This window comes from Bombina bombina, chromosome 4 (assembly GCF_027579735.1).
Source record: "Bombina bombina isolate aBomBom1 chromosome 4, aBomBom1.pri, whole genome shotgun sequence".
Taxonomy (NCBI): Eukaryota; Metazoa; Chordata; class Amphibia; order Anura; family Bombinatoridae; genus Bombina; species Bombina bombina.
The window spans coordinates 426123063-426146888 of record NC_069502.1 but is presented as its reverse complement, the minus strand read 5'-3'; the positions used below and the strand labels follow the sequence as shown (position 1 = coordinate 426146888).

General features: G+C 35.7%; 1 protein-coding gene across 4 annotated transcripts in view; it reads left to right on the top strand.

Annotated features, from left to right (window-relative positions):
• The window catches only part of TP63 (tumor protein p63), a 476949-nt gene that overhangs the window by 431922 nt on the left and 21201 nt on the right, over positions 1-23826 (top strand). For 3 of the 4 annotated variants that reach the window (XM_053710245.1, XM_053710246.1, XM_053710248.1), the window contains exons 3-9: positions 16407-16593; positions 16884-16999; positions 18440-18549; positions 18793-18929; positions 19314-19396; positions 20529-20653; positions 21252-21425. In XM_053710245.1, the coding sequence (XP_053566220.1) occupies positions 16407-16593; positions 16884-16999; positions 18440-18549; positions 18793-18929; positions 19314-19396; positions 20529-20653; positions 21252-21425 (932 nt within the window). The remainder of the gene's footprint in view (positions 1-16406; positions 16594-16883; positions 17000-18439; positions 18550-18792; positions 18930-19313; positions 19397-20528; positions 20654-21251; positions 21426-23826) is intronic. The other variant, XM_053710247.1, reaches the window with a different exon arrangement.

Below are 23826 nucleotides of genomic sequence, written 5' to 3'. Positions count from 1 at the left end.
TTTCTTTCTCTACACACTGCAGTCACCACGGCACCCTATAGTTTCTCCTTTTTTTTCTCCTAACCGTCGGTCGAATGACTGGGGGGCGGAGCCTGAGGAGGGGCTATATGGACAGCTTTTGCTGTGCTCTTTGCCATTTCCTGTTGGGGAAGAGAATATTCCCACAAGTAATGGATGACGCCGTGGACCGGACACACCGTTGGAGAAAGTAATTTATCAGGTAAGCATAAATTCTGTTTTTGCAGGGTATTGCCCCAAAGTAATCAGCTCTTTTACCTCTAAAAAAAGATATATACCCCCCCCCCCAACATTAAAACCCACCACCCACACACCCAACCCTACTCTAAAACCCACCCAATCCCCCCTTAAAAAAACCTAACACTACCCCCTTGACCTCCAGAGGGGCAGAAGTCTTCATTCAATCCGGCCAGAAGAGGACATCCAGACCGGCAGAAGTCTTCATCAAGGTGGCATCTTCTATCTTCTTCCATCCGGAGCGGAGCGGGTCCATCTTGAAGACATACGACGCAGAGCATCCTATTCCATCCGACGGCGACTGAAGAATGAAGGTTCCTTTAAATGACGTCATCCAAGATGGTGTCCCTTCAATTCCGATTGGCTGATAGAATTCTATCAGCCAATCGGAATTAAGGGAGGATTGAAGTTCAATCCGATTGGCTGATCCAATCAGCCAATAGGATTGACCTTGCATTCTATTGGCTGTTCCAATCAGCCAATAGAATGCGAGCTCAATCCTATTGGCTGATTGCATTGGCTGATTGCAGGAATGAAAGGGACGCCATCTTGGATGACGTCATTTAAAGGAACCTTCAGTCGCCGTCGGATGTCTTCAAGATGGACCCGCTCCGGATGGAAGACGATGCCGCCTGGATGAAGACTTCTGCCGGTCTGGATGTCCTCTTCTGGCCAGATCGGATGAAGACTTCTGCCCCTATGGAGGTCAACTTGTGCCCGGGTGAAGACGGCTCAAGGTAGGGAGATCTTCAAGGGGGTAGTGTTAGTTTTTTTTAAAGGGGGATCGGGTGGGTTTTAGAGTAGGGTTGGGTGTGTGGGTGGTGGGTTTTAATGTTGGGGGGTTGTATATCTTCTTTTACAGGGTAGGGAATTTTATTATTTTGGGGGGCTTTTTTATTTTATTAGGGGGCTTAGATTAGGTGTAATTAGTTTAAACTTCTTGTAAAAAATTTTTTTCTGTTATTTAGTGTTTTTTGGTTTTTTTAAATTTATTTAATGGTAGTGTTAGGTGTAATTGTAACTTAGGTTAGGTTTTATTTTACAGGTAAATTTGTCTTTATTTTAACTAGGTAGCTATTAAATAGTTAATAACTATTTAATAACTATTGTACCTAGTTAAAATAAATACAAAGTTGCCTGTAAAATAAAAATAAATCCTAAAATAGCTATAATGTAATTATTAATTATATTGTAACTATCTTAGGGTTTATTTTATAGGTAAGTATTTAGTTTTAAATAGGAATAATTTAGTTAATAATAGTAAATTTATTTAGATTTATTTAAGTTAGTGGGGTGTTAGGGTTAGACTTAGGTTTAGGGGTTAATAATTTTAATAGGCTATGTGGGTTATGGTGGTTTAGGGGTTAATACTTGAATAGGTTAATTGCGTTGTGGGCTATGGCGGTTTAGGGGTTAATAATTTAGTTATTACTTGCGGTGTGGGTTTGATGGCGGATATAGGGGTTAATATAGTTTAAATAGGCATATTGCGTTGGGGGGGTTGTCGGTCTAGGGGTTAATACATTTAATATTAGTAATGAGAGGGGGGATTGCGGATATAGGGGTTTTACGTGTCAGGCTTGTTTTTGGGAGGCAGGTTAGAGTTTTACGGGAGATTATATATTTTTTTACTTTTCTTATGTGCCGGCAGTTTCTAAAGTGCCGTAAGTCACTAGCGACTCCAGAAATTTGTATTTACGCTCATTTCTGGACATCGCTAGTTTATCAGACTTACGGCACTTTAGCATCTAACGGCACAGTATATGTAATAGCCCGATGTGCAAGGTGAAATTACGGGCGGCGCGGGTTCCCACGCTTGTGCTGAAACCTGCGCCGTATATGTGATCGCGCCCCAGATCTCCAGTAGCAAAAGCATATTACACTTTTACAAGGAAAACCAGTTTGCTATAGGGATTCTCCTCATTTATGTGTGATAACTTGCTCTTGTTTTATGTAAATATGTTTTATTTGTAAAGACCCTTGTTCTGTCGCATATCAGATTGGGTTTTGTTTTTCCCCCTTCAAATAAAGAGTTAGACCTACATTTAGTGTTAATTGTAATTACAATATTCTCTGCGCATATTTAGAGGTATCACTAAAGCATATTAGCAAGAGAAAAAAGAAACTGAACTATTTTTATTTTTTTATTTTTGTTATGAGGAGTGACAGAAATCTTCTTGAATGGACTTTCTGGTTGGTCTTGGAATCTGTCGTATCAACACTTTACTCATATTTCAGCCTGGAAATATAAAGTCGTAGCCTGAAGAGACAAAGTCCAACACACACAACGATCAGCATAAGTTGTGTCTATCCTTGTCACGTTTCTTTTGTAAACCTTTCAATAGCAATCCAAAATGTCATCTGTTTTCTTCCTGTCCTGCTTAGTGCATTCCTAAACACATACCTGTACTCAAAACTAAGCCAGTGTGCTTTTACTTACAGGCAATATAATCTGTTGATTGTTGAGCACCTTTTGTACCTGGTTTTTATATTTCAAATCTGTGCGCTTTTCATGTGGCCATTTAGATGTGTTATAGAATAATTCATACAATAATAATAGTGGCTTACAAGGGCGTAAAGTAAATTAAAGGGACAGTCTACACCAAAATTGTTAGATAACACCTTTACTACCAATTCCCCAGCTTTGCACAACAAACGTTATATTAATATACTTTATAACATTTAAAACTCTAAATTTCTGCCTGTTTCTAACCCACTACAGACAGCCTCTTATCACATGATTTGTCATTAGCTTTTCACAACAAGAGACAGCTAATTCATGTGAGCCATATAGATAACATTGTGCTCTCTCCCGTAGAGTTGTTCAGGACACAGCACTAATTGGCTAAAATGCAAGTCAATAGATAATAAATAAACAGCCATGTGATAAAGATACTGTCAGAAGAGGCTTAGATACAAGGTAATCAAAGAGGTAAAAAGTGTATTAATATAACCATGTTGGCTGTGCAAAACTGGGGAATGGGTAATAAATGGATTGTCTTTTTAAACAAATTACTAAATCATAGAAAAATCTGCATTTACCACATATGATGTCATAGAGTTACAGAAGTCATACAATAGGCATGTGTTCATTACTTTACAAATAGAGTTCAGGAATTGTGATCTGTTTTACATGGATAATAAAAGTTAGGCCCCATATCTTGTAAGAACACTACATTTTTGCTATATTTTTCAAAGAGAAAGAGAAAAGAAACCCAAAAAATATTTAAATCTATTTGTTGCCAAACCCACGTTTTTTGTTATTATTGGGGCCCTATAATGATGGTCTACCTAGGCTGAACCATCATGTCTGCCCGAATGCACAGTTGTAGAACATGGCAATTTCACGCATATGCAGAGTGGATTACATATTTGTTCTGTATTAAGATACGTCGCCAACCAACTGCCAGATGCAGAGCAAAGATGTGAATGGTGACATATCCAACAATTCTGAAGTAGGCGCTTCAACTGTGCAGCTCATTGGGAGAATTATAGATGTCTGACAGGAAAATGTATGAGTGCGCAAGCAATATCTAATTTTCATTATTGCGCATGTGATTTTGAAGACCAGATAGTTTATGAATATTATAGTAAGAACATACCTACTCCATCACGATTGGATGAAGCTTGATGCAAGAGTTTGACAACGATTAGTGCCAGGGCTCGACAAACCCAGGAGCCAGGGGGCCATTGGCTGCTAGTATTTTACCCCTGGCTCCTAACTTTTTGGGCATATAACTATATACAAATACCTCTGTCTGGTTACAAAACGTATGTCTATCTCCTATATATTCTTACTGGCTCCGAAATTTTAAACAGGTTTGTCAACCCCCGGGATAAGCCTGCAATTATGGGCAGTCATTTCCCGCTGGTTTATGTAGCATTTAATATAAGAAAGTATTTAGAAGTTTAGTTTTTGATTAAAAGTAATTTTACAATACTTTATCTTAGTTTTCATAATACATACATTTGTAGGTATATATTGTTTTAAAGAGTTATAACTCTTTAACCCAATAGCGGACATCCTCTGGGGAAAAAAAGGGTTTAGTTGAAAGTATTTCAGAAAGGCCACAGAGTCAAGATTTGTATAAAAGTTGTTCTATGCACCAAGTTCTCTAAAGATGCCAATAAGCAAAATCTTTAATCTGCAAATGCTACACATTCAATTAGATGGTTTGGTCAATTTACTGCATTTTGAAAACCTAGGTTAGCAAATTTTCTCTCTGGTTTCTCTAGCGTGGGACACAGCACAATATTTACACAAAAACATGACCAGTCAACATAGTAGATTTGCGTAATCAACAAATGCAAGATAACAAGACAATGCAATAGCACTTAGTCTGAACTTCAAAAGAATAGTATATTTTCTTTCTGACAATTTTAAAAGTTATGTGTCTTTCCACTCCCCCTGTACCATGTGGCAGCCATCAGCCAATCACAAATGCATACACGTACCATGTGACAGCCATCAGCCATTCACAAATGCATACGCACTTATTCTTGCACATGCTCAGTAGGAGCTGGTGACTCAAAACGTTTAAATATAAAAAGACTGTGCACATTTAGTTAATAGAAGTAAGTTGGAAAGTTGTTTCATTTGGCATGCTCTATCTGAATAATGAAAGTTTAATTTTGATTGAGTGTCCCTTTAAATATTTGATTTATAGAGAGGAGGGATGTGTATGGTATTACAATGGGTTAAGCAGTCCCTTTCAAATTGTAATTTAAAGCATCTTGTCCTTGCTGCAGAAGAGTAAGTAGATGTAATTGGAAGTGTATACTTTTTCTCAAGCTTATGTTGCAAGGCTTTGTATTTTGTCACTAATGTTTCCCACGCATATGCACTTTATAAACCTATCATTAGGTGCAACCTATACTCACCAAGCAAATTATGCACAACCTGCTCAGTAGTATTTTACAGTGATGTCTGAAATGAGTCAGTAGTGTCTGGATTATTTTTGAAAGTTCAGACAGCAGATTCAACAATTGTACCCTATAGCTTTTATTGTAAATACCACCTGTGAGTGACTGATGTTTTTCATCAGTTTCATTTTCCGAGTGTCTAAATGGCATGTGCTAAATACTGCAGTACAGATCCTGACTGGATAGAAAAGGCACCTGCTATGTGAAATCAAGCAATATGGAGTTGTAAACTGTCTTTGCTGCAAAATATTTCTGCTTATTGTAATCAAGCCTGATTTAGTTTCTTTCATGAAACATTTTTTTAGATTTGAGTTTAAAGGGACAGCAAAATATTGCTTTATCTTAAAGAGCATATTTTAAAATGAATAATATTTTTCTGTTTTGTTTTTGTTTCTTTTTTTTTTTTTTTTTTTTACAAAAAAGCTTTGTTGCTGTGCAAAACAATATATATACCAACAGGGCTGTAGAAGTTGCCAACTTGCCATGTGACATTTCATTCTCTTTAGTTTAAATGTACATCAAAATATTGTTCTTTGTTTTATATAAAGCGGCATATTTTTGCTATGCATGCTTTTTTTATTGGGGGGGGGCATTCCATTCTCTACCAATAGAGCTGTGAAAGTAGTCATGGGATGAATTGTGTACAAACAAGTACTTTATATTAAATTGTTGGACATTAAACCCAACATTTTTGTTTCATGATTCAGAAAGAGCATGCACGTTTAAACAACTTTCCAATTTACATCTATTATCAAATCTTCGTTTTCTTGTTATCCTTAACCTTTGTTGAAAAGCAGGAATGTAAGTTCAGGAATGTGCACGTGCCTGGCAGCAATTTTGTAATGATGTTATACTTTAGCAAGAGTACTAGATGGCAGCACTATTTCCTGTCATGTAGTGCTCCAGACATGTGCGTGTTCCCGATCTAGGTACCTCTTCAACAAAGAATAACATGATAATAATGCACATTTGATAATAGAAGTAAATTGGAAAGAGTCATGAAAGAAAAAATGTGGGTTTCATGTCCCTTTACCTTTTTTTTTCCCCACTCCATGAAAAATACTATTTCAGTATTGCTCTTTCATGTGCATAACAGGATATTTTTGAGTTTCATGTCCCTTTAATGATGTTGCTGTGTGATAATGAAAAATGAGGTGAGAGTAGCTCCACATCTGTTATACATAGTTGCCTAGACTAGTGATATGTAACTAGTAAGGGAATACAGAGCTTGACAATAGCACTATGATGCTTTTTTGTCAGGAAAAAAATGTTATGTGAAAAAAAGTCAAAATTATACTTTCATGATTCCCATAGACCATGCAGCTTTAAACATCTTTTCAATGTACTTCTATAATCTAATTTGCTTTCTTTTTTTGGTATCGTTTGTTGGAAAACACACCTAGGTAGGCCCTTGTTATCTTTATTTGAAAAGAAGGAATGTAAGCTAGGAGCCAGCCCATTTTTGGTTCAGCACCTGGGTAGTGCTTGCTCATTGGTGGCTAAATGTAGCTTTTCAAATAAAGATACTAAGAGAACAAAGAAAAATTATAATTTGAGTAAGTTTAGAAAGTTGCTTAAAATTGCTTGCTCTATCTGAATCATGAAAGAAAACATTTTGGTTTCATATCCCTTTAATACACCTCATCAAACTTCAGGATATTATTTTGAACTAAATGTTCTTTATATGTATTATCCTTCTTTAAAATTGTAGATTAACAGGACCATCATGCAGTTCCACATTTTGTCATTCATTTCAGCTCACCCTGTTCCTTCATTATCATTACTAATTAACACTTCTCCAGTTGTGCCATTAGGAAATGAATGACCCAAGATATTATTTTCCAGTATATCACACATTAATATTTGACCTTTATCATTTAAGTTTTATGCTTTGCAGATTTTAATCAGATGAACAAAGATCACAGCTCACTCCTTGTGGTTAAAGGGATATGAAACCCCAAAATGTTATTTTATGATTTAGACCCGTGAAGGCGAACCTTGGCACTCCAGATGTTCAGAACCACATTTCCCAAGATGCTTAGGCACTCAGACGTCCAGTCGAGCATCATGAGAAATGTCCTGAAACATCTGGAGTGCCAAGGTTCGCCATCACTGATTTAGACAGAGCATACAATATAAAAATTGTTTCCAATGTACTTCTATTATCAAATTAGCTTTGTTCCCATGATATTCTTTGTTGAAGAGATACCTAGGTTGGTATCTAGAGCACTACATGGCAGGAAATAGTGCTGCCATATAGTGCTCCTGCAATTGGATACCATTCTTGGAAAACTGCTGCCATATAGTGCTCCAGAAATGGGCCAGCTCCTGAGCTTACGTCCCTGCTTTTCAACAAAAGATACCAAGAGAGTGAAGAAATATTGATAAAAGAAGTACATTAGAAAATTATTAAAAATCACATGCTCTACCTAAATCATGAAGGAAAAATTTTGGGTTTCATAGCCCTTTAAGAAGCGGTTTTGACTCCCCATAATTATTGTTTCTGTAATAGAAGAAAAAAATATTAAATTCAATATATGTGACACGTTACTGAAAATGTTTTCATCTGGCATATAAAATAGCAGCATATATACATGTGTGTGTGTGTGTATATATATATATAAATACAGTATATATATCAATATATAATAACAGAAATTATTGCATAGGCAATAAGCACATCCTGAGATGTTGCATATCTTACCCAGAATCCTCTGGTGCATTGGTTACAGTGAATATGGAGTATTTCTGGGTAAAGGCAAGCGGGGATACTTGCTGAGATGTGCTAATTGACTATGCAATAATTTCTCGTTATCTTTTATAAAATGGGGGATTTTAATGTTATGGTTTTATCTCCTACCATAATTTTTAATAAATAAATATTTATATATATATACATAGCTTGATAAATGGGTCAATAAAGTTCTTCACTTCTTGTCAATAAAACTTGGAGTAAAACTTTGTTTTTATTTTGTGGATATTGGGGAGGACCCTGAATGTTGCCACCCAGTGGACAATAATTTAAGTTATTTTGAGACGGTGTGCTGATTATTATTATTATTATTATTATCATCAGGTATTTGTAGAGTGCCAACAGATTCCGCAGCAATCTGGATTGTGTTCTATATGTATGTGTGTATATATATATATATATATATATATGTGTGTGTGTGTGTGAGTAAATATATATATATATATATATAGCAGTAAATAGCGCACTTCCACTCGAAATCCAATTTCTGCTAATTGGTAGTACTAATACTACCTTTTTTTTTCTTCAGAGACGCACCTCTGCAAGTAATAAAAGAAAACTGATTTATCTAAGACAGGAAAATTATTTTATTTTATTTTTTTCTCCTCTCTATAAGAATGACTAACTGGTATACATTTTGAAACAAAGAGAAAACTTGACTGCAATGTCCCTTTAAAATATAGTACTGCTTTACACATCCATATCTTCTTGAAAATCTTATACAATACATGTTATAGGCTGAGAGTTAAAATTCAATGTATTATCAAGTGGAGTACTGGTTTCGTGCCATCTACATTTTTCTCTAATATCAGTGTGTCTCCAGAGAGATTACCTCCCTAGAGTTGTCTGCTGTCTCTGTTTGTTTAGCCAGTTGGCAGTGATGTGACAGTCCAAGGCCCCTTGTATTAAAACCAAGGAGTGGGACTCTTTCTGGCTTCTTGGGAGACACACATTCCTTCTGCTTAATGGACTGAATGGTCTGCGTTTTCAAAGAGTTCTCTTTCTTCCTCAGCTCTGTCCATATTTGTAGCCTAGAGGCATTCATGCCACAGGTGCTAAAGAAATATGCAGCCCCTCCCTCCATCCTTTTTTTTTTCCTTTTAATTTCTATGTAAACTGAACTATGTTTGACTAGAGGAGGTTGTCAGGTTTTTCTTATTATCCTCCCTTTTCATTTATACCGGGGCAGTGTGGCTGGAACGTGGCCCAAACCTCAGGGTGAGGCAGAGCCCCCAGGGCAGGCAGCCAGGCAAGAGGTGCTGCAATTACAGGCACACGACAGCCCCGTTCTCCCTCCCTCCCTCCCACCAACTCAAGAACACTACACAACACGTTAATGGTAAAACAATGAACTACTGTGCACAGTAACAAGTGTTAAACGGATGCTGTTTGACCTATGAGTAAAATAGTGTTCCTTTATTACTAGTGTGTTTAACCTTTCCATGGAGGCCACATTAGAATATGCATCCCACTAACATGGATAGTGTACTCATTTTCATATTCTATTAATGGGGGGGGGGGGGGGTCCTACTTTCATATATACAAACTATACATAACTAGGTTTTAGCAAAACAAAACAAAAACAAAAAAACAACGCATATCAGTTTTCCCGAGACTGATCAAAAGGCACTGTCCTATGCTGTTCTGGATTAGTGTATGACTATTGACTGGAGCATACTTACATATGCCTCTCTTTATTTGCTTACTTGGCTATATGTTTATCTAGAGCTCCAGGGTGAATGACTTTTTAACTAAGGGGCCAATGATCAAAAACTCGTCAGGATGGACAGAAATTACGCAAAATCTTTGGGATCTTTTTTAGACCTTGTATTGTAATGTAAGAGTCTCTATTTCAAATCCAGAAACTTGCATAGCAAGATAAATGGCTCACAAGTTAAATTAGCTTTTATAAAATTATATGAGGGACAGCTTCATGCTGACGAGACTTCTTCGATCGTTTTAACTAAAAGGAGAGCTTAACATTATCAGGTCCTAAGTGTTTAACCCTTTAACATGAGGTAAACATGCAGTTAAGAAAGGGATTGACTTGAAAATAGCATTTTTAAAGATTTTTTTTCTTTCTATTACTAATGTTCCGTTAGGCTATTAATTCATCATGCAGGTGAACTTTCAGTGTTACAAATTATAAGTCAGATGAGGAATGTAGTATCACAAAGTAATGCTTCATAAAACCAGCACATTACTGTGTTCTGAACCTAAAGTTTGGCATGCAGTCCCTGTGGAAGAGTCATAAAATACCCCATAACACTATATGTAATTTGAGGAAAAGGAGGGCTGGATAGAAGCCAGTGAGGGTTCCATGGTAATTGTTACATTCACTATTCCTGATTTTCCTTCATGATTCAGACAGAGCATTGATTTTTAAACAACTTTCCAATTTATTTCTCTTATCTATTTGCTTAGTTCTCTTTGTATCATTTCTTGAAAAGCATATCTAGGTTGGCTTAGAAGCTGGGAGCTAGCTGCTGATTGTGGCTGAACATATGTCTCTTATCATTGGCTTACAAATGTGTTCAGCTATCTCCCAGTAGTGCATTGCTTCTCCAGGTACAAAGGATGCCTAGAGAATGACGTAAATTGAAAAGTTGTTTAAAAATCTATGCTCTATCTGAATCATAAAAGAATAATTTGGGGTTTTGTGTCCCTTTAAGGGATATGCTTTGTAGCCTTCTTGTAAATCCTACAGGTTAACTGGGGTTTGCACCCCTAGCAGCCTGCTTCATTGATGCGTGATTTGCATTGTTAAGCTGGTTATGTGTTAGATGCCACATTGGTATTGTTATTAGGGTTTTAGAATGCAACTTAGAATTGTAATATGAAGAAAAAAAGCTTGTAGTCAGACTTGGACACTTAAGTAAAAGTATGCTTTATCAGCATCATTGGTTTGTATGGAGAGAGTAGACAGCAGCATTTTTTGGTGTCTTCAGTTTGTGCCTGTGGTTATGTTTCCTTTCTCTCCCTTTGCTTAATCTGGGCTCAGCTATTATTGTTTACCAGATATAGATGCAGCTATGAGTTTGGCTGCTCTCACATTTTGCCTTGAGGGGCCATAGAATCAGTGGGACACACATTACAGGGAGGGGGCCAGTCTACTCTCTTCCAGGCATTTAGGAGGGGACCTCACCTGTCTGATGTCAACACCTATGGGTGCGGCCAGGTTGGAATGTGCCGCTCCCAGCATTGCCCGCCCAGGTAATAAATCTACTTTGACTGACAGGTGGCAGCAGGCAGCCTGTTATATGGAGGGGGTGGCTACAGGAACAGAGTTTAAGACTGAGCAAACACTTCAAAATCCTTTTTGTAGCATCATTTACTGTCATTTGTAGACACAGCATGGTCCTACACTCCAGCAGTTTCAGCCTGTGCTGAGATTTTGAGCTGTTCTTATAGAGAACTCTCACTCATTTTGTTTGTACCTTTTAACTTTGTATTGTTGTATTAAATACTTTGAAATAAGAGGTGTTTAATTCATTAACAAATCATATAAATACATTATTCTTTTTGAGCTGGTATTTGAAGAAATTCAGGCTTTGGTTTCCTATTATCATCTACAGATGTGACTATGAGGCTTATTAATTTTCCTATAGATAAATATTTATGTTTGTTGGATTATCAACAGTCTACAGAGCTCATCTTGTTTGAATCCGGCAGCAAAATACATAGGTGGCCACTGAAGGTGGCGAAAATATATAAATAATAAAATACTGCAAGTCTCTCCGCTCAATTCAGTAACAATATTTCAGGTTTGTAGCCATTAGCGTTTTTTTTTTTTTTATTCTTCTAATTCACTTAACTAATCACTATTTTGTGGTCAAGTGATTAGATGAGCAATACGGATTCTGGACCAGTGTACGGCAGTGATATTAGATTCACCAAAGTACAATTAAATCCTGAGATTTAGAGAAACTAAAGTCTATTCTATGTTTATAAAGTCCATGAAAGAAGGTATAAAGTAATATTTTTAAAAAAAGCCTTTGCTAAATGTACAACATTCTAAAATCTACTGTAATAAGCTAAATACAAATGTTCGTTAATATGTTTTTAATGCTAATTTCAGAAGTATTATTATAAATACACTTCCTTCTGAAAAGGTTAGCCAGGCCAGGTGTCCCACAAGTGGTTTTCTGGTTTGTTTGCTTGACAAACTGAGTGTCACATAAGTGCTACAGTAAAGCTATACCTGAAGCAAAGAAACTGCTTTATAAGTATCTTGTTCTTTTAGCGTTACCAGCTCATGTCCCAACAAGTCTGTAAACTCTATGTAAGTGGTCAGCATGTTACTCTACCAAAAACACAGAACCACATTGCTGTGCACACAAAACACATTACCAAAATTCAGAAATGTTTAATTAGATAAAGGAGTGAAGTACAAAGATCCATTAACACTACAAGTACACATCAGCTAAATGCACTGTAACCTGATAGTGCCTCAGTTAAAGTGAATGTAAATTTTGATGCTAAAGTGCCCGGTTTTTAAAACTTTGATTAAAAACAGGGGCACTTTAATTCATCAAAATTTTAATTTCACTCCTGTTGTGAAAAAAAACTTACCTTTTAATCTTCACAGCAGCTCCAGCTTCCTCCACCCGTCTCAAAGCCTCTTCCTGGGTCTAAAATTAGGCATCCGGCTTCCTCCAATCACAGCAGTGAATCAGACACTGAATCCCCCGGGGGGGAAGCTGTGATTGGAGGATGACCTATCAATCATTTCTGACATCAGAAATGGCTTTTGAGTCCGGAGGAAGCTGGAGCTGCTGTGAAGTTTAAAAGGTAATTTTTTTGTCACAACAGGAGTGAAAAGTAAATTTTGATGAATTAAAGTTCCCCTGTTTTTAATCAAAGTTTTAAAAACCGGGCACTTTAGCATCAAAATTTACATTCACTTTAAGTATTATTGAATAATATCCCATTCCTTATTTAAAAAAAAAAAAAGAAGAAGCCTGAAGTCAGGAGATGCTTTAAATCACAAATAGGCACACATTTTTTAATCTGAGTTGATGTCAATTGTTTCTTGTTTTTTACTCATACTGAATTCTACAACCCATCTACAGACACCTATATTAATGCAGAGAAGCAAGCTCTTGCAGGGTGATTTTGTCACTGCTAAATGTTTTCTCGCCCTCACTGCAGTCTGTGTCTTTCATATTTGCTTTGCTGTGTGATCTCAGCCAGAAACCATTTCTATATCCCTGCTACATCAGTTAGGAACATTCTAAGGGTCACAATATTTTGGTTAGGCTTGATGCTTCATTTCATTTCCTTTTAAGTTTTGAAATCTGTATTTCAATAATTCTAATTATGCTTAGTGAAAAAAACATGATGTACTTTTATTTTGTCAGCTTTTCCTGTAAATTTTAACCATGCAACATTCTACACAGTACTTGCTAGATCATTGAGTAGCTTGTTTATATCTGTTTCTTTTTTATAATAGCAAGGGAGATGGTAATTATACTCAAGGCACTACGAACTGAGGCATTGATCTGTCGGTTGATGGTAAAATGTTGATCTTGATTCTAGTCTTTATTCATGTATTTTAATCATGAATTGTATGGGTGAAAGAGGAAACACATGACACAATTGGGAAGACTTGTTTAGGAGTCTGACAGGTGTCTGTTGTTAGTCTGTGGTGTTCTTTCACATTGTAATACTCATTTACAAACCATGATGCCAAGAGCTTGTAATACAGTATGTCAACTGAGGCAGGTGGTGAGGGTAGAGTCATATACTCAGGAATGTTCTTTTAAAACATATTATTGTTATGAAAGTACCAGAAATCTCTGCATTTCTGTACAATTGCCTACGCAAAGACTGCTTATTTAAACATGACATTGCTCGTGAACCTGAAAAAAAGGAGATGAATTCAGATTGCATGCTAGGTAACATGATACTGCTTTGTGATAATAGAAATACTGCATATCGCTTACAACATATAATCCCCCCAGGTTATATTTTTTCAGCTATTTGTTCTTATTTTCTAACACACACAGAATAATTGGACGGAGGCTGGTAATGGAATTCGGTGCTTGTTTTAATTTGGATGACTTCACAGAGGCAGGTGTAGCACAGGAGAACATTTTACACAATTGAAGTGAACTTTAACGTTGTGTTTGCTTTGGTAAAATCTAATCCTGCCCTGTGTCATAACCACAAAGCTGCTAGCAGACATCCATATGCAGCATGAACAAAGACTTCTGATGTGTTTTTTAGCTGTACAATTGTAATTCTTAGTGATGTTTGCATTGTGTATATTCCTAGCCATACATCATTGTGTATCTACCTTCTTATGGAGGGCAGCCTCTCATTTCAGGTCCACCTTTTTAAAAAGGATGTCAATGTTTAAAGAAAAATCTTGTTTCAACACAAAATCTGATAGTCAATTTTTTTTTAATCAGACTGACAAAAGGATCTTGAGTGAATTTGCTGTTCAATACATTTACTGATCTCCAAGGCAGAACATGCTGTGATCTGAAATGCCATCTAAGAAAATGCAGTCTGCAGAAAGAATAGGACACTTTGCAGCACTACTCTACATCAGGCTGTTCTGTTCAAACAGCGCTGAGCTCTGGCTGCACTGTGTAAGTTTTCATTAACACAGTGCAACCAGAGTGAAGCACCGTTTGAAGAAAATGTAATTTCAAAATGACCTGCAGAAATTTTTTCACTAAAAACGAAAATCGCATTGCAAAAATTTATCTCGGGTGCTGTTCACATGGTATAGCGATAGTAAACACTGAGATTTTAATATAAAATGTTTAATTATGTGCAGTAAAACAACTTTACAATATACTTTTATTATTTATTTTGTCTCTTCTTCCTGTAATTTAAATCTCAATTCTGACAACTGAAAGTGCACTTCACAAGCCAACTCTGCCATATATCTATTTGTAATTGGATTCATCAGCGATAAGGAACTGCAAAATAATGGTGATGTTGCTAATGTAATGATCTTGGCTGGCCTTGTCTACTTCAGTAACAAGTCCTGTTTCACAAGTGGTGAATGGAGTTTTCCTATTGAAACACATTTGCACAAACATAAAGGTCTTTAGGCTTTAAAACATTTTTAAACTCACCCATTATGTTAATTTATTGGAAGACTGCAGAAATATCTTTCATTTACTAGGGAGGCAGTTAATAAAATAAAAGATACAATTTAAACTTGAAGCTGTATATACCAGGTTAGTTTATAAACAACAGCAATAAATAGTTTTTATAACTTCAAAAGTATTTGTCTCTCTTTGTCCACATGAAATATTGGGAGTATATTATTGGGTATTTGAGAAAAGTAGATCAACGTATAGCTACTTTGTAAAAAGACAGCATATTCTGAGCAGAACCAGATTTTGCTAACTTTGTATTTTTACTCTTTTATAATATATTCTACGATCAGTACATGTGTTTTGTTTTAGTACATTATAACCTTTACTTTTAATACACAACCTAAAGTTGCCCTTCTTTTGCCTGTTGCATGTAAAATGGTAACTAAATATACTGTATTTCGCAACTCCCCTTTAAAATGTATTTATCTTTTGGCAGCATTTCTCATATCCCCAGGCTATTTAAAACTATTGTTTTCTAATATCTTGCCTGAGGGCACAGAGACTTTATTGCACAATGTTTTCGATCATATTCCAAAAGATCTCCTACACTAGCTTTACCTGCAGCTGTGCCTCTTGAAACGTTAACTTAGCTTAGTCAGTATATTATGTGTGTTATATTTTCCACTGGCTTATTCATAATGCATACTCTGTAACCCTAGTGTTTAAGTGCACTCAGCAAGGGAAGTTTTGTGAAAATGTAGTGTTCTTAGAAGGCACTATAGTGTTCCTTACAAATATTAATGAATGCAATTAATCCTTATAATGCTGCATCATTCTGATAATGTAGCCTTTCAATTCATGATAATTTTGGGCACATGAGAACCAGGTCATAAATACAACTAGTACTTACCTGCTTGTTTTTTTAGCCGAGAACAATTGCTTCAAGCAAATGTCTTTTGTTTTTTGAGAGGATGTGATGTGAGATATAGTCAAAAGATTTACATTATTCATTTTCTACTACATGAGAGAAGAAAATACACGTTTAAGTTGAATTTATGGCAATCAAATTGAAACACTAAATACATACCTGGGTAGGAGGTCATTTTAGATGTTTTAGTCTGAAGAAATAGGTTAAATATTTATTTTCTCTGCTTAATTATGCATATATTTTTAAAATTCAGGTTTAAGCAATCTGTGCTTATATATTCTCAATATGTTGTTAAAATCAAGAAAACTCACATAAAATACAGCCTTTGACTTTCTAGTTCTATAGATGTGGGAAAGTGTGCACTAAATTCTGTTGGTTTTTGCTGCCTCTTGATTATTAACAATATATTCACATTGTTAAAATGTCTAGATAAATACTGCAATCTGTTTATTGTAAGCTAGCTGTTAATAAGCTGTTTTGTTTTATTTAGTATTCCACAGATCTGAAGAAGCTTTACTGCCAAATTGCCAAAACATGTCCAATTCAGATCAAAGTGATGACACCACCTCCGCAGGGCGCTGTAATTCGGGCCATGCCAGTCTACAAGAAAGCAGAACATGTCACAGAGGTTGTGAAACGCTGCCCAAACCATGAGCTGAGTCGCGAATTTAATGAGGGTATGATCAAAATAATTTAGCATAGCAAAAGTGTATGATTACTGTTACTGTTGGTAGAGTATTTTTTTGGTACATTTTCCCATGATCAATGCACATCATTAGTTGTCTTTTGACAGATATGTCTAAGTTAGTCAAGTCACTTGGCTAACTACATATTTATCTATAAATATTATATATACTGTATTTAAAGTTACGTTTTCCAACCTACAAGATACTGTTTTAAATGGAAGTGTATCCAAGCTTAGTCGTTTACAGACCTATTAATTTTTTCTGAATGTTGTGTTTTACAGGACAGATAGCTCCTCCCAGTCATCTGATTAGGGTAGAAGGAAATAGCCATGCCCAATATGTAGAAGATCCAATCACTGGGAGACAGAGTGTTCTGGTACCTTACGAACCCCCACAGGTGAGTGCTACAATGTTGAGTTCTTAGGATTATAAAGATAATTATATTTCACTAATGTTTAATCATTTAGAACAGTATTGTCATACTCCTGGTCATCTTAATGCTTATTAAAGGGACAGGAAACTATTTTAAACAATTTTCCAATTTACTCCTATTATCAAATTTGCTTTATTATCTGTTTATCCATCACTAATGGCAGCTAGCTGAACACATCTAGTTAGCCAATCACAAGAGACAAATGTGTGCAGGCACCAATCAGCAGCTAGCTGTCACTATTGAGGATATGTGCATATTCTTTGAAAATAGAAGTGAATTTAAAAGGACATTCCAGCCAAAATTGGAATCCACATGAATACATTTCAGTTTTTAATGGAAACATGTTTGTCATATATAAGCATTAGCAAAAATGCTTCTAGTAAAAGTAATAGCTGTTTCAAAAGTGTATTTAAGTATGCACAGTGAGCCTAAGGTGCTTGTACCATCTGGTAAAGACTCAATTTGTTAATTGCTGACATGATACAAGCCCCACTGGTGCCCTGAGCAACTGCAGTATTTAAAACAATGATGCACAGAGAATATCTTGTTCTATCTATTGGGTACTTGTAAAGCGCAAACTAATCACCCATGAGGGTCTCAAGGCGCTATGGGAGGGGGGGAGAGGGGGCTAAGGGAAGACGATTCAGTCGAAGTTGTTACGTTTCACATGCATGTACAGAGATGTTAACACTAAAACAGTGATAACTTTTACTAGAAGTTTTTGCCAGTACAGGTATATTGCAAATATGTTTCTTCTCAGAGATGTAATTCAACTATGTGCATTTATATTTTGACTGGAATGTCCCTATAAAAGTGTCTTAAAATGACATGCTCTATCTGAATCATGCAAGTTTATATTTGACTTTGCTATCCCTTAAAAGGTACAACAAAGTCAATATTACATTTTTATGATTAAGATGGAGCATACAATTACAAAAAATGCAATTTACTTATGTTATAAAATCGTCCTCTTTGTCTTGGCTCCTCTCCATGAGATCATACTAAGGGCGGTTTAAGAGCATGTAGGTGTCTTGCTAAGTATATTGCAAAAAATGTTTTTATATATCGTACTCAAGCCATGTTGCATGCTCCTGAGCCTGACTAAGTATGCTCTCTTGGAAAGTAACTAAATTTCAACAAAACATAGCAAGGAAAAGAGGTAAAAAATAGAAGTAAATCTGAATTTTTTTTTATTTATTTTTTTTATTGTACACTCTATCTTAATTATGAAAGTTTTGACTTCCATGTCTCTTTAAAAAGTGTGGTAATGCATTTACAGTAAGCACATCTTATAGCGTAAATACCAAAGAATGGCATCTCTAAAGCTTTAATCTAGAAATTAATCCTGGAATTTATTAGAATTATTTTTCTTTGTTTTTCTGCTCTTCAAAAAAATGTTTATAGGTTGGCACAGAGTTCACAACAATATTATACAATTTTATGTGCAACAGCAGTTGTGTTGGAGGAATGAACCGGCGACCGATTCTGATCATCGTAACGCTGGAAACAAGAGAGTGAGTGTGGACTGTATTTTCAATATAGTGTTTGTTTTTGATTGTTCATAAGAGGAAATACTCTGCTTGTCAAGTATTGAGAGGTGATACAATTTTGACATTTAAGTGATATTGCACAGTTGTGTACTCACTTATGTGTGTGTGTATATAGACAGACAGATACAGTATATGTATAAGTGTGTATGTGCATGTATATACGGTATATATATTAATATACATAGTTTTTATTTATTTTTGCTACAGTGGTCAAGTTCTGGGTCGTCGGTGTTTTGAAGCTCGTATTTGCGCTTGTCCTGGTAGAGACCGCAAAGCAGATGAAGACAGCATCAGGAAGCAACAAGTTTCAGACACAACAAAGAATGGGGAAGGTATGAAGCAATGTAAGTTGATAGCCAGTGACAGCAAGGCATCCAAAAATCTAAGCAGCAGGTTGGCTGCAGAGCTGATTTTGTATTATAGATCAAAATAACAGCGCTGCCTTTGTAACAACATACTGCATTTTAAGCAAGAGTACACTTGATTTTATAGGTGTTATATCCAGTCATTTCTATTGAGATCATCTGGAATCAAAAATAATTCAAGCTTACTATGTTGAATGGATGTTGAAGATTTTCTAGAAATACAAAAATATTGAAATATCAGAAAATATTAAGGAAGTTATTTCAGATGTTAGGGATTTTTATTTATAGTTGTTTGTCGTATAATATTTTGTGTACGTTATCATTTAAGATGCTGTGGATAGTTAGTTGTCTTTGCTTTTCTAGCTTTTCGGCAAGCCACTCATGGTATTCAGATGACGTCCATAAAAAAACGGCGGTCTCCAGATGATGAGGTGCTCTACCTACCTGTAAGTCTCACCTAACTTCTAAAACAAGCTTAACATTATTTTACACACACGCATATTATCATTTGCTTTGTTCCCATGGTACACTTTGTTGAAGAAATATCTAATTAGGTTTCTGGGGCACTATATGGCACGAAATGGTGCTGCCATCTAGTGCACTTGCAAATGGATAACATATTTGCAAAACTGCTGCCATATAGAGCTGCAGACATGTGCATGCTCCTGAGCTTACATCCCTGCTTTTAAGTAAAAGATACCAAGAGAACAAAGAAAATCTGATGATAAAAGTAATTTTAAAGTTGTTTACAATTTCATGCTAGAAAATTAAACACAAAAGCAGCAGCACAGATGCTCTAAGTGTAGTAGTTATTGTGATGAAATAAAGCGTATCACAGTATGATGTTGCAGGAATGTTTTCCCCCGGACTGTAAAAGCGCCCAGACCATACATGTATTTCATAAGGCCCTTGAGTAACCTTGTACTTTATGAATGATTTGCTCTGTGTTGTTGCAAAAGGTTAACTGCCCGCCTCTTTTTCATGTCCCTTTTAATTTACCAAGGAAATCAGTTTGCTATTTTTATCCCTAATACATGATATAGCTATTTGTTCATATTCGTCGTTCTTATAAATGTACTAAATATGCTAAAAAGAAATAGAGAAAACCATGATAGTATGTCAAAGTGGAGGAATACTATGTTTTTGAGTCTCATTCTAGTTTTTATAGCATTCTCTGTTCTCATGTAATGTAACAGGTTAAAATAGCACCAAAAGGATCAAAATTAGGCACGTGCATTCAGATACTTGGTTAATTTCCGAATGCGGAACAAGGCAGCTCTTTTCGGAGCCGGATTTCTCCTTGTGAAAGTGCAACACACTAAGATTGGGATTTGCACAGATCTTAGTGTGTTTCACTTTCACATGAAGAAATCCGGTTACTAAAAGAGCCGAATGCCTGCCTTCTACCGCATTCGGATATTAACAAAGTTTCTTTTTACTTGCTGTTAGATTGGAGCATTACTAAATTCTGCTGAATATTGCAGATCTGTCTTTTTTATTGATATGATACATTTTGTCAGCTTTTTCACAATCTTTATTCTTTACATTTTTTCAATGCCCATGTATTGGGTTGTACAGGTAAAAGGAAGAGAAATTTATGAAATGTTGTTGAAAATCAAAGAATCTTTGGAACTCATGCAATACCTTCCCCAGCACACAATCGAAACCTACAGACAACAGCAGCAACATTTATTACAGAAACAGTGAGTATTCATAAAGTTGTTTGCATGGGAGAGACGCTTTGAAATCTGTTTTGATTTTTTTTTTTTTGCAACTATAGTCCATTACTATATTTTTTACCGTGCTTGTTGTCTAATCTGTTTGAGAGTTACCCTAAAGTGCATGCGTTTTATGTACATTTTTGGATGGCTGCAACACTAATGTTTCCCTGCTCTTTCTTGCAAACAATCCCAATGTTTATTTTTGTGTTATTGTTATATCAAGAGGAAATGTGTGTCTAGCTCTTACAGTTTAACGCTTTTATAATGTGCAAAATATCATATAGAAATCTTGAGACATGTGGGAGGCATTGGTTAGTGCATATTGTCATTTTTTTTAGATGTTTTATTGTAGGAAACATCTAATCAATAAATATTGTGTTCACACATATATAAACTATATATGGGGATTATAAACTGGTCCTTTATTTCCTTGGTTGCCAGAGAAGGCTAAAAAACATTTCATAGCATTATTTTGCAGCCCTCCTTGGCAACCATATGCTAGGAAAGAGGACACTGGCATAGTGATAGCTTTCAAAACCTTGGGTCTAAAATGTTTAATACATGACATTAAATTGCTCAGGGACAGAAGCCTACAGAACAACATGACTGCCCCACGAAATACAGGGAGGAGTGACACCTTCTCCATACAACAGTGGCAAAAAAGAATGCAGAACAGTCCCAACTACATGGAACAAAATCTAAAGCATTCTCCAATAGACCAGGATGTCAGAGAGGAAAATTACCATAATGAACGGTACAGCTTCAATACCATATTTTAACTTGTGATTGAGAATAAGATGTAGGAGTGTGTCCTGTAACTACTAGAGGAAACTGCAGTGCGGTAAATTACTGGATATCGCCAGGAGGGAGGGAAGAGTCATACTGAATAAGTATTGTATAAAACAGCCAACATTGTCAGCACATTAAAGGGACATGATACCCACATGTTGAAAGTGATGCCGCATAGCTGTAAAAAGCTGAGTAGAAAGTATCACCTGAACATCTGTGTAAAAAATTGATGATATTTACCACACAATTTCCTAAGTATTCACACCCTACTGTAAAGAATGCTAGTCCCAGGACTTAAGGGAGTGTGCATATGGCATGTGCAGGCACAGTCATGTTGTTTTCCTATTAATTTTATTCAATTAAAGGAAGTCTACTGTGAAATCTCATGAGATTTAAGTGAAATCTCATGAGATCACAGCAAAGCTTTCTCCCCAACTTGCAGCTTTACAACAACTGAAGTATATAACTGTTCAAAGAGCAGTTTCTCTGGTGAGCTGAAGACATTTTGAGGTAAAATTTCTTCCCTTTTTACAGAGATGTTCAGGTGATATTTTCCTGTCATCTTTTTACAGTTATGCTGCATCACAAGTAATTTAGCAGATGAGTATTATGTCCCTTTAACTAGTAGAGGGCCAAGTCAACTTTCTAATATTATTATTTTTACAGACTTAATATTGATTTAAAAAAATAAATGATCTGTATTCAGTAAAAGTTTTGTGCAATTATTTGTATTGTTTGTGTCCCTTTGTTCCATTAAACATCTACCCTATAGGATTTTGTATTAGGCTGGATATAATATTCCTTGCAAGACAATAAAAGCTTCTTACTAGATTGTGATAACAGATAATATAAAAAAACTCTGGGTCTGGCTAATTTATATATATATACTTTACAATCTCTAGTTCTTTTTTTTAATTCAGTGAGTGTGGTTTTGTCTTCTCCCAAATGGAATAATGTACATATAATGGGATTCTGAAGCAAATATCTGTTTGCACCACAGTTATACTGAGATTGTGTCTGGGTATAGGACAGTGCTACTGGTCGTCACATTTCACCTTAGAGCAGCCATTGATTGGCCACAGGAATGGGACTGGAAACACAGTTTCCATCAGGATTTATAATGAGATTTCGTTCTGACTTATAACCAGACACTTTTATTATGTATATATTTGTTTTGTTTGGTATCTCTATAGTTTTGAGGCTATGTAGCTGGGTAGGCCAAAGTCCTAGAAAAAGTATGTGAAAAGATGAAATAGTTGTTGAGATTGTTCTTTCTAAAGCTCCCTAAATAACCAGTAAAGCATCATATTTATTAACAAGATTCAAGTCTTGTTTTCCCAACAGTTTGTTCATCTTATCTACTTGAAAATAATTGTGTTCTTGATTTCTATTTATGAATATGATTTTCTAGGTTTTAGTTAAATATGAATAACTGTATTATGTATAAAATTGTATACTTATTGGATATACATATATGTTTTGGGTTGTATTTCTAGGTTTAACCCTTTCGTGACAGGGTTAAAGTGCCTACATCGGAACAACTGTTCCGATGTAGACAAATTGAAACTACGCGATCGTGCATACGATCGCGAGATTTCAATTATTGGATCGCATCTGGGGGGCGTCCCTACAATCCTAGGAACGCCCTCCAGACCGCGATTAAATCCCTGAAGCACAGAAGGCTTCAGGACAGCCGTTAGTTATGACGTTCCATTCCGTCATAACGGCTTTAAAGCCCAGTCTAATTATGACGGAATGGAACGGCATAACGGCTTTAAAAGGTTAATAAATGCCATATATTTTGTTGTGGGGATATTAGCTCAAAACTACTAAGTATCAATAAAAAATACACAAAACAATCTGTCTACTTCCACATTTCTGTTATACTAGAACAGGATTCATAGACTTTCTTAGACAACACAGACATTTAGATTGTCAGGATTTTGGGCATTAAAATCAATTTTTTTGTTGCACCTAAAATTTTGTGTTTGTTTATGTGTTATAGTTTGTTGTTCCTTTCCTGAATAAAACTACTGTTTGTTTGTGGAGGCTTTTACTTGCCTACCAATAAATCTGTGGGAATTGTCTTTATCATCCAGTAAGCAACTTCTAAATAATAGCTATGCACCAACACAACTTTCCTGTTAGTTTAATATTGAATAAAATAGTTTTAACTTGCAAATAAATACATTTAACATGCCTATGCAGTTTTATATGCATGTTACAAATATTGTTGCACTTTTATATGCATGATAGAAAAGTTTTAAAAAGTTTAATATCCCTTTTGTTATCTGTGAATATTAAACCAGCGGGCGTTGCAGATTTAATACAGGACCTACAGTATTATCTTTAGTCTTCGAGTGTAA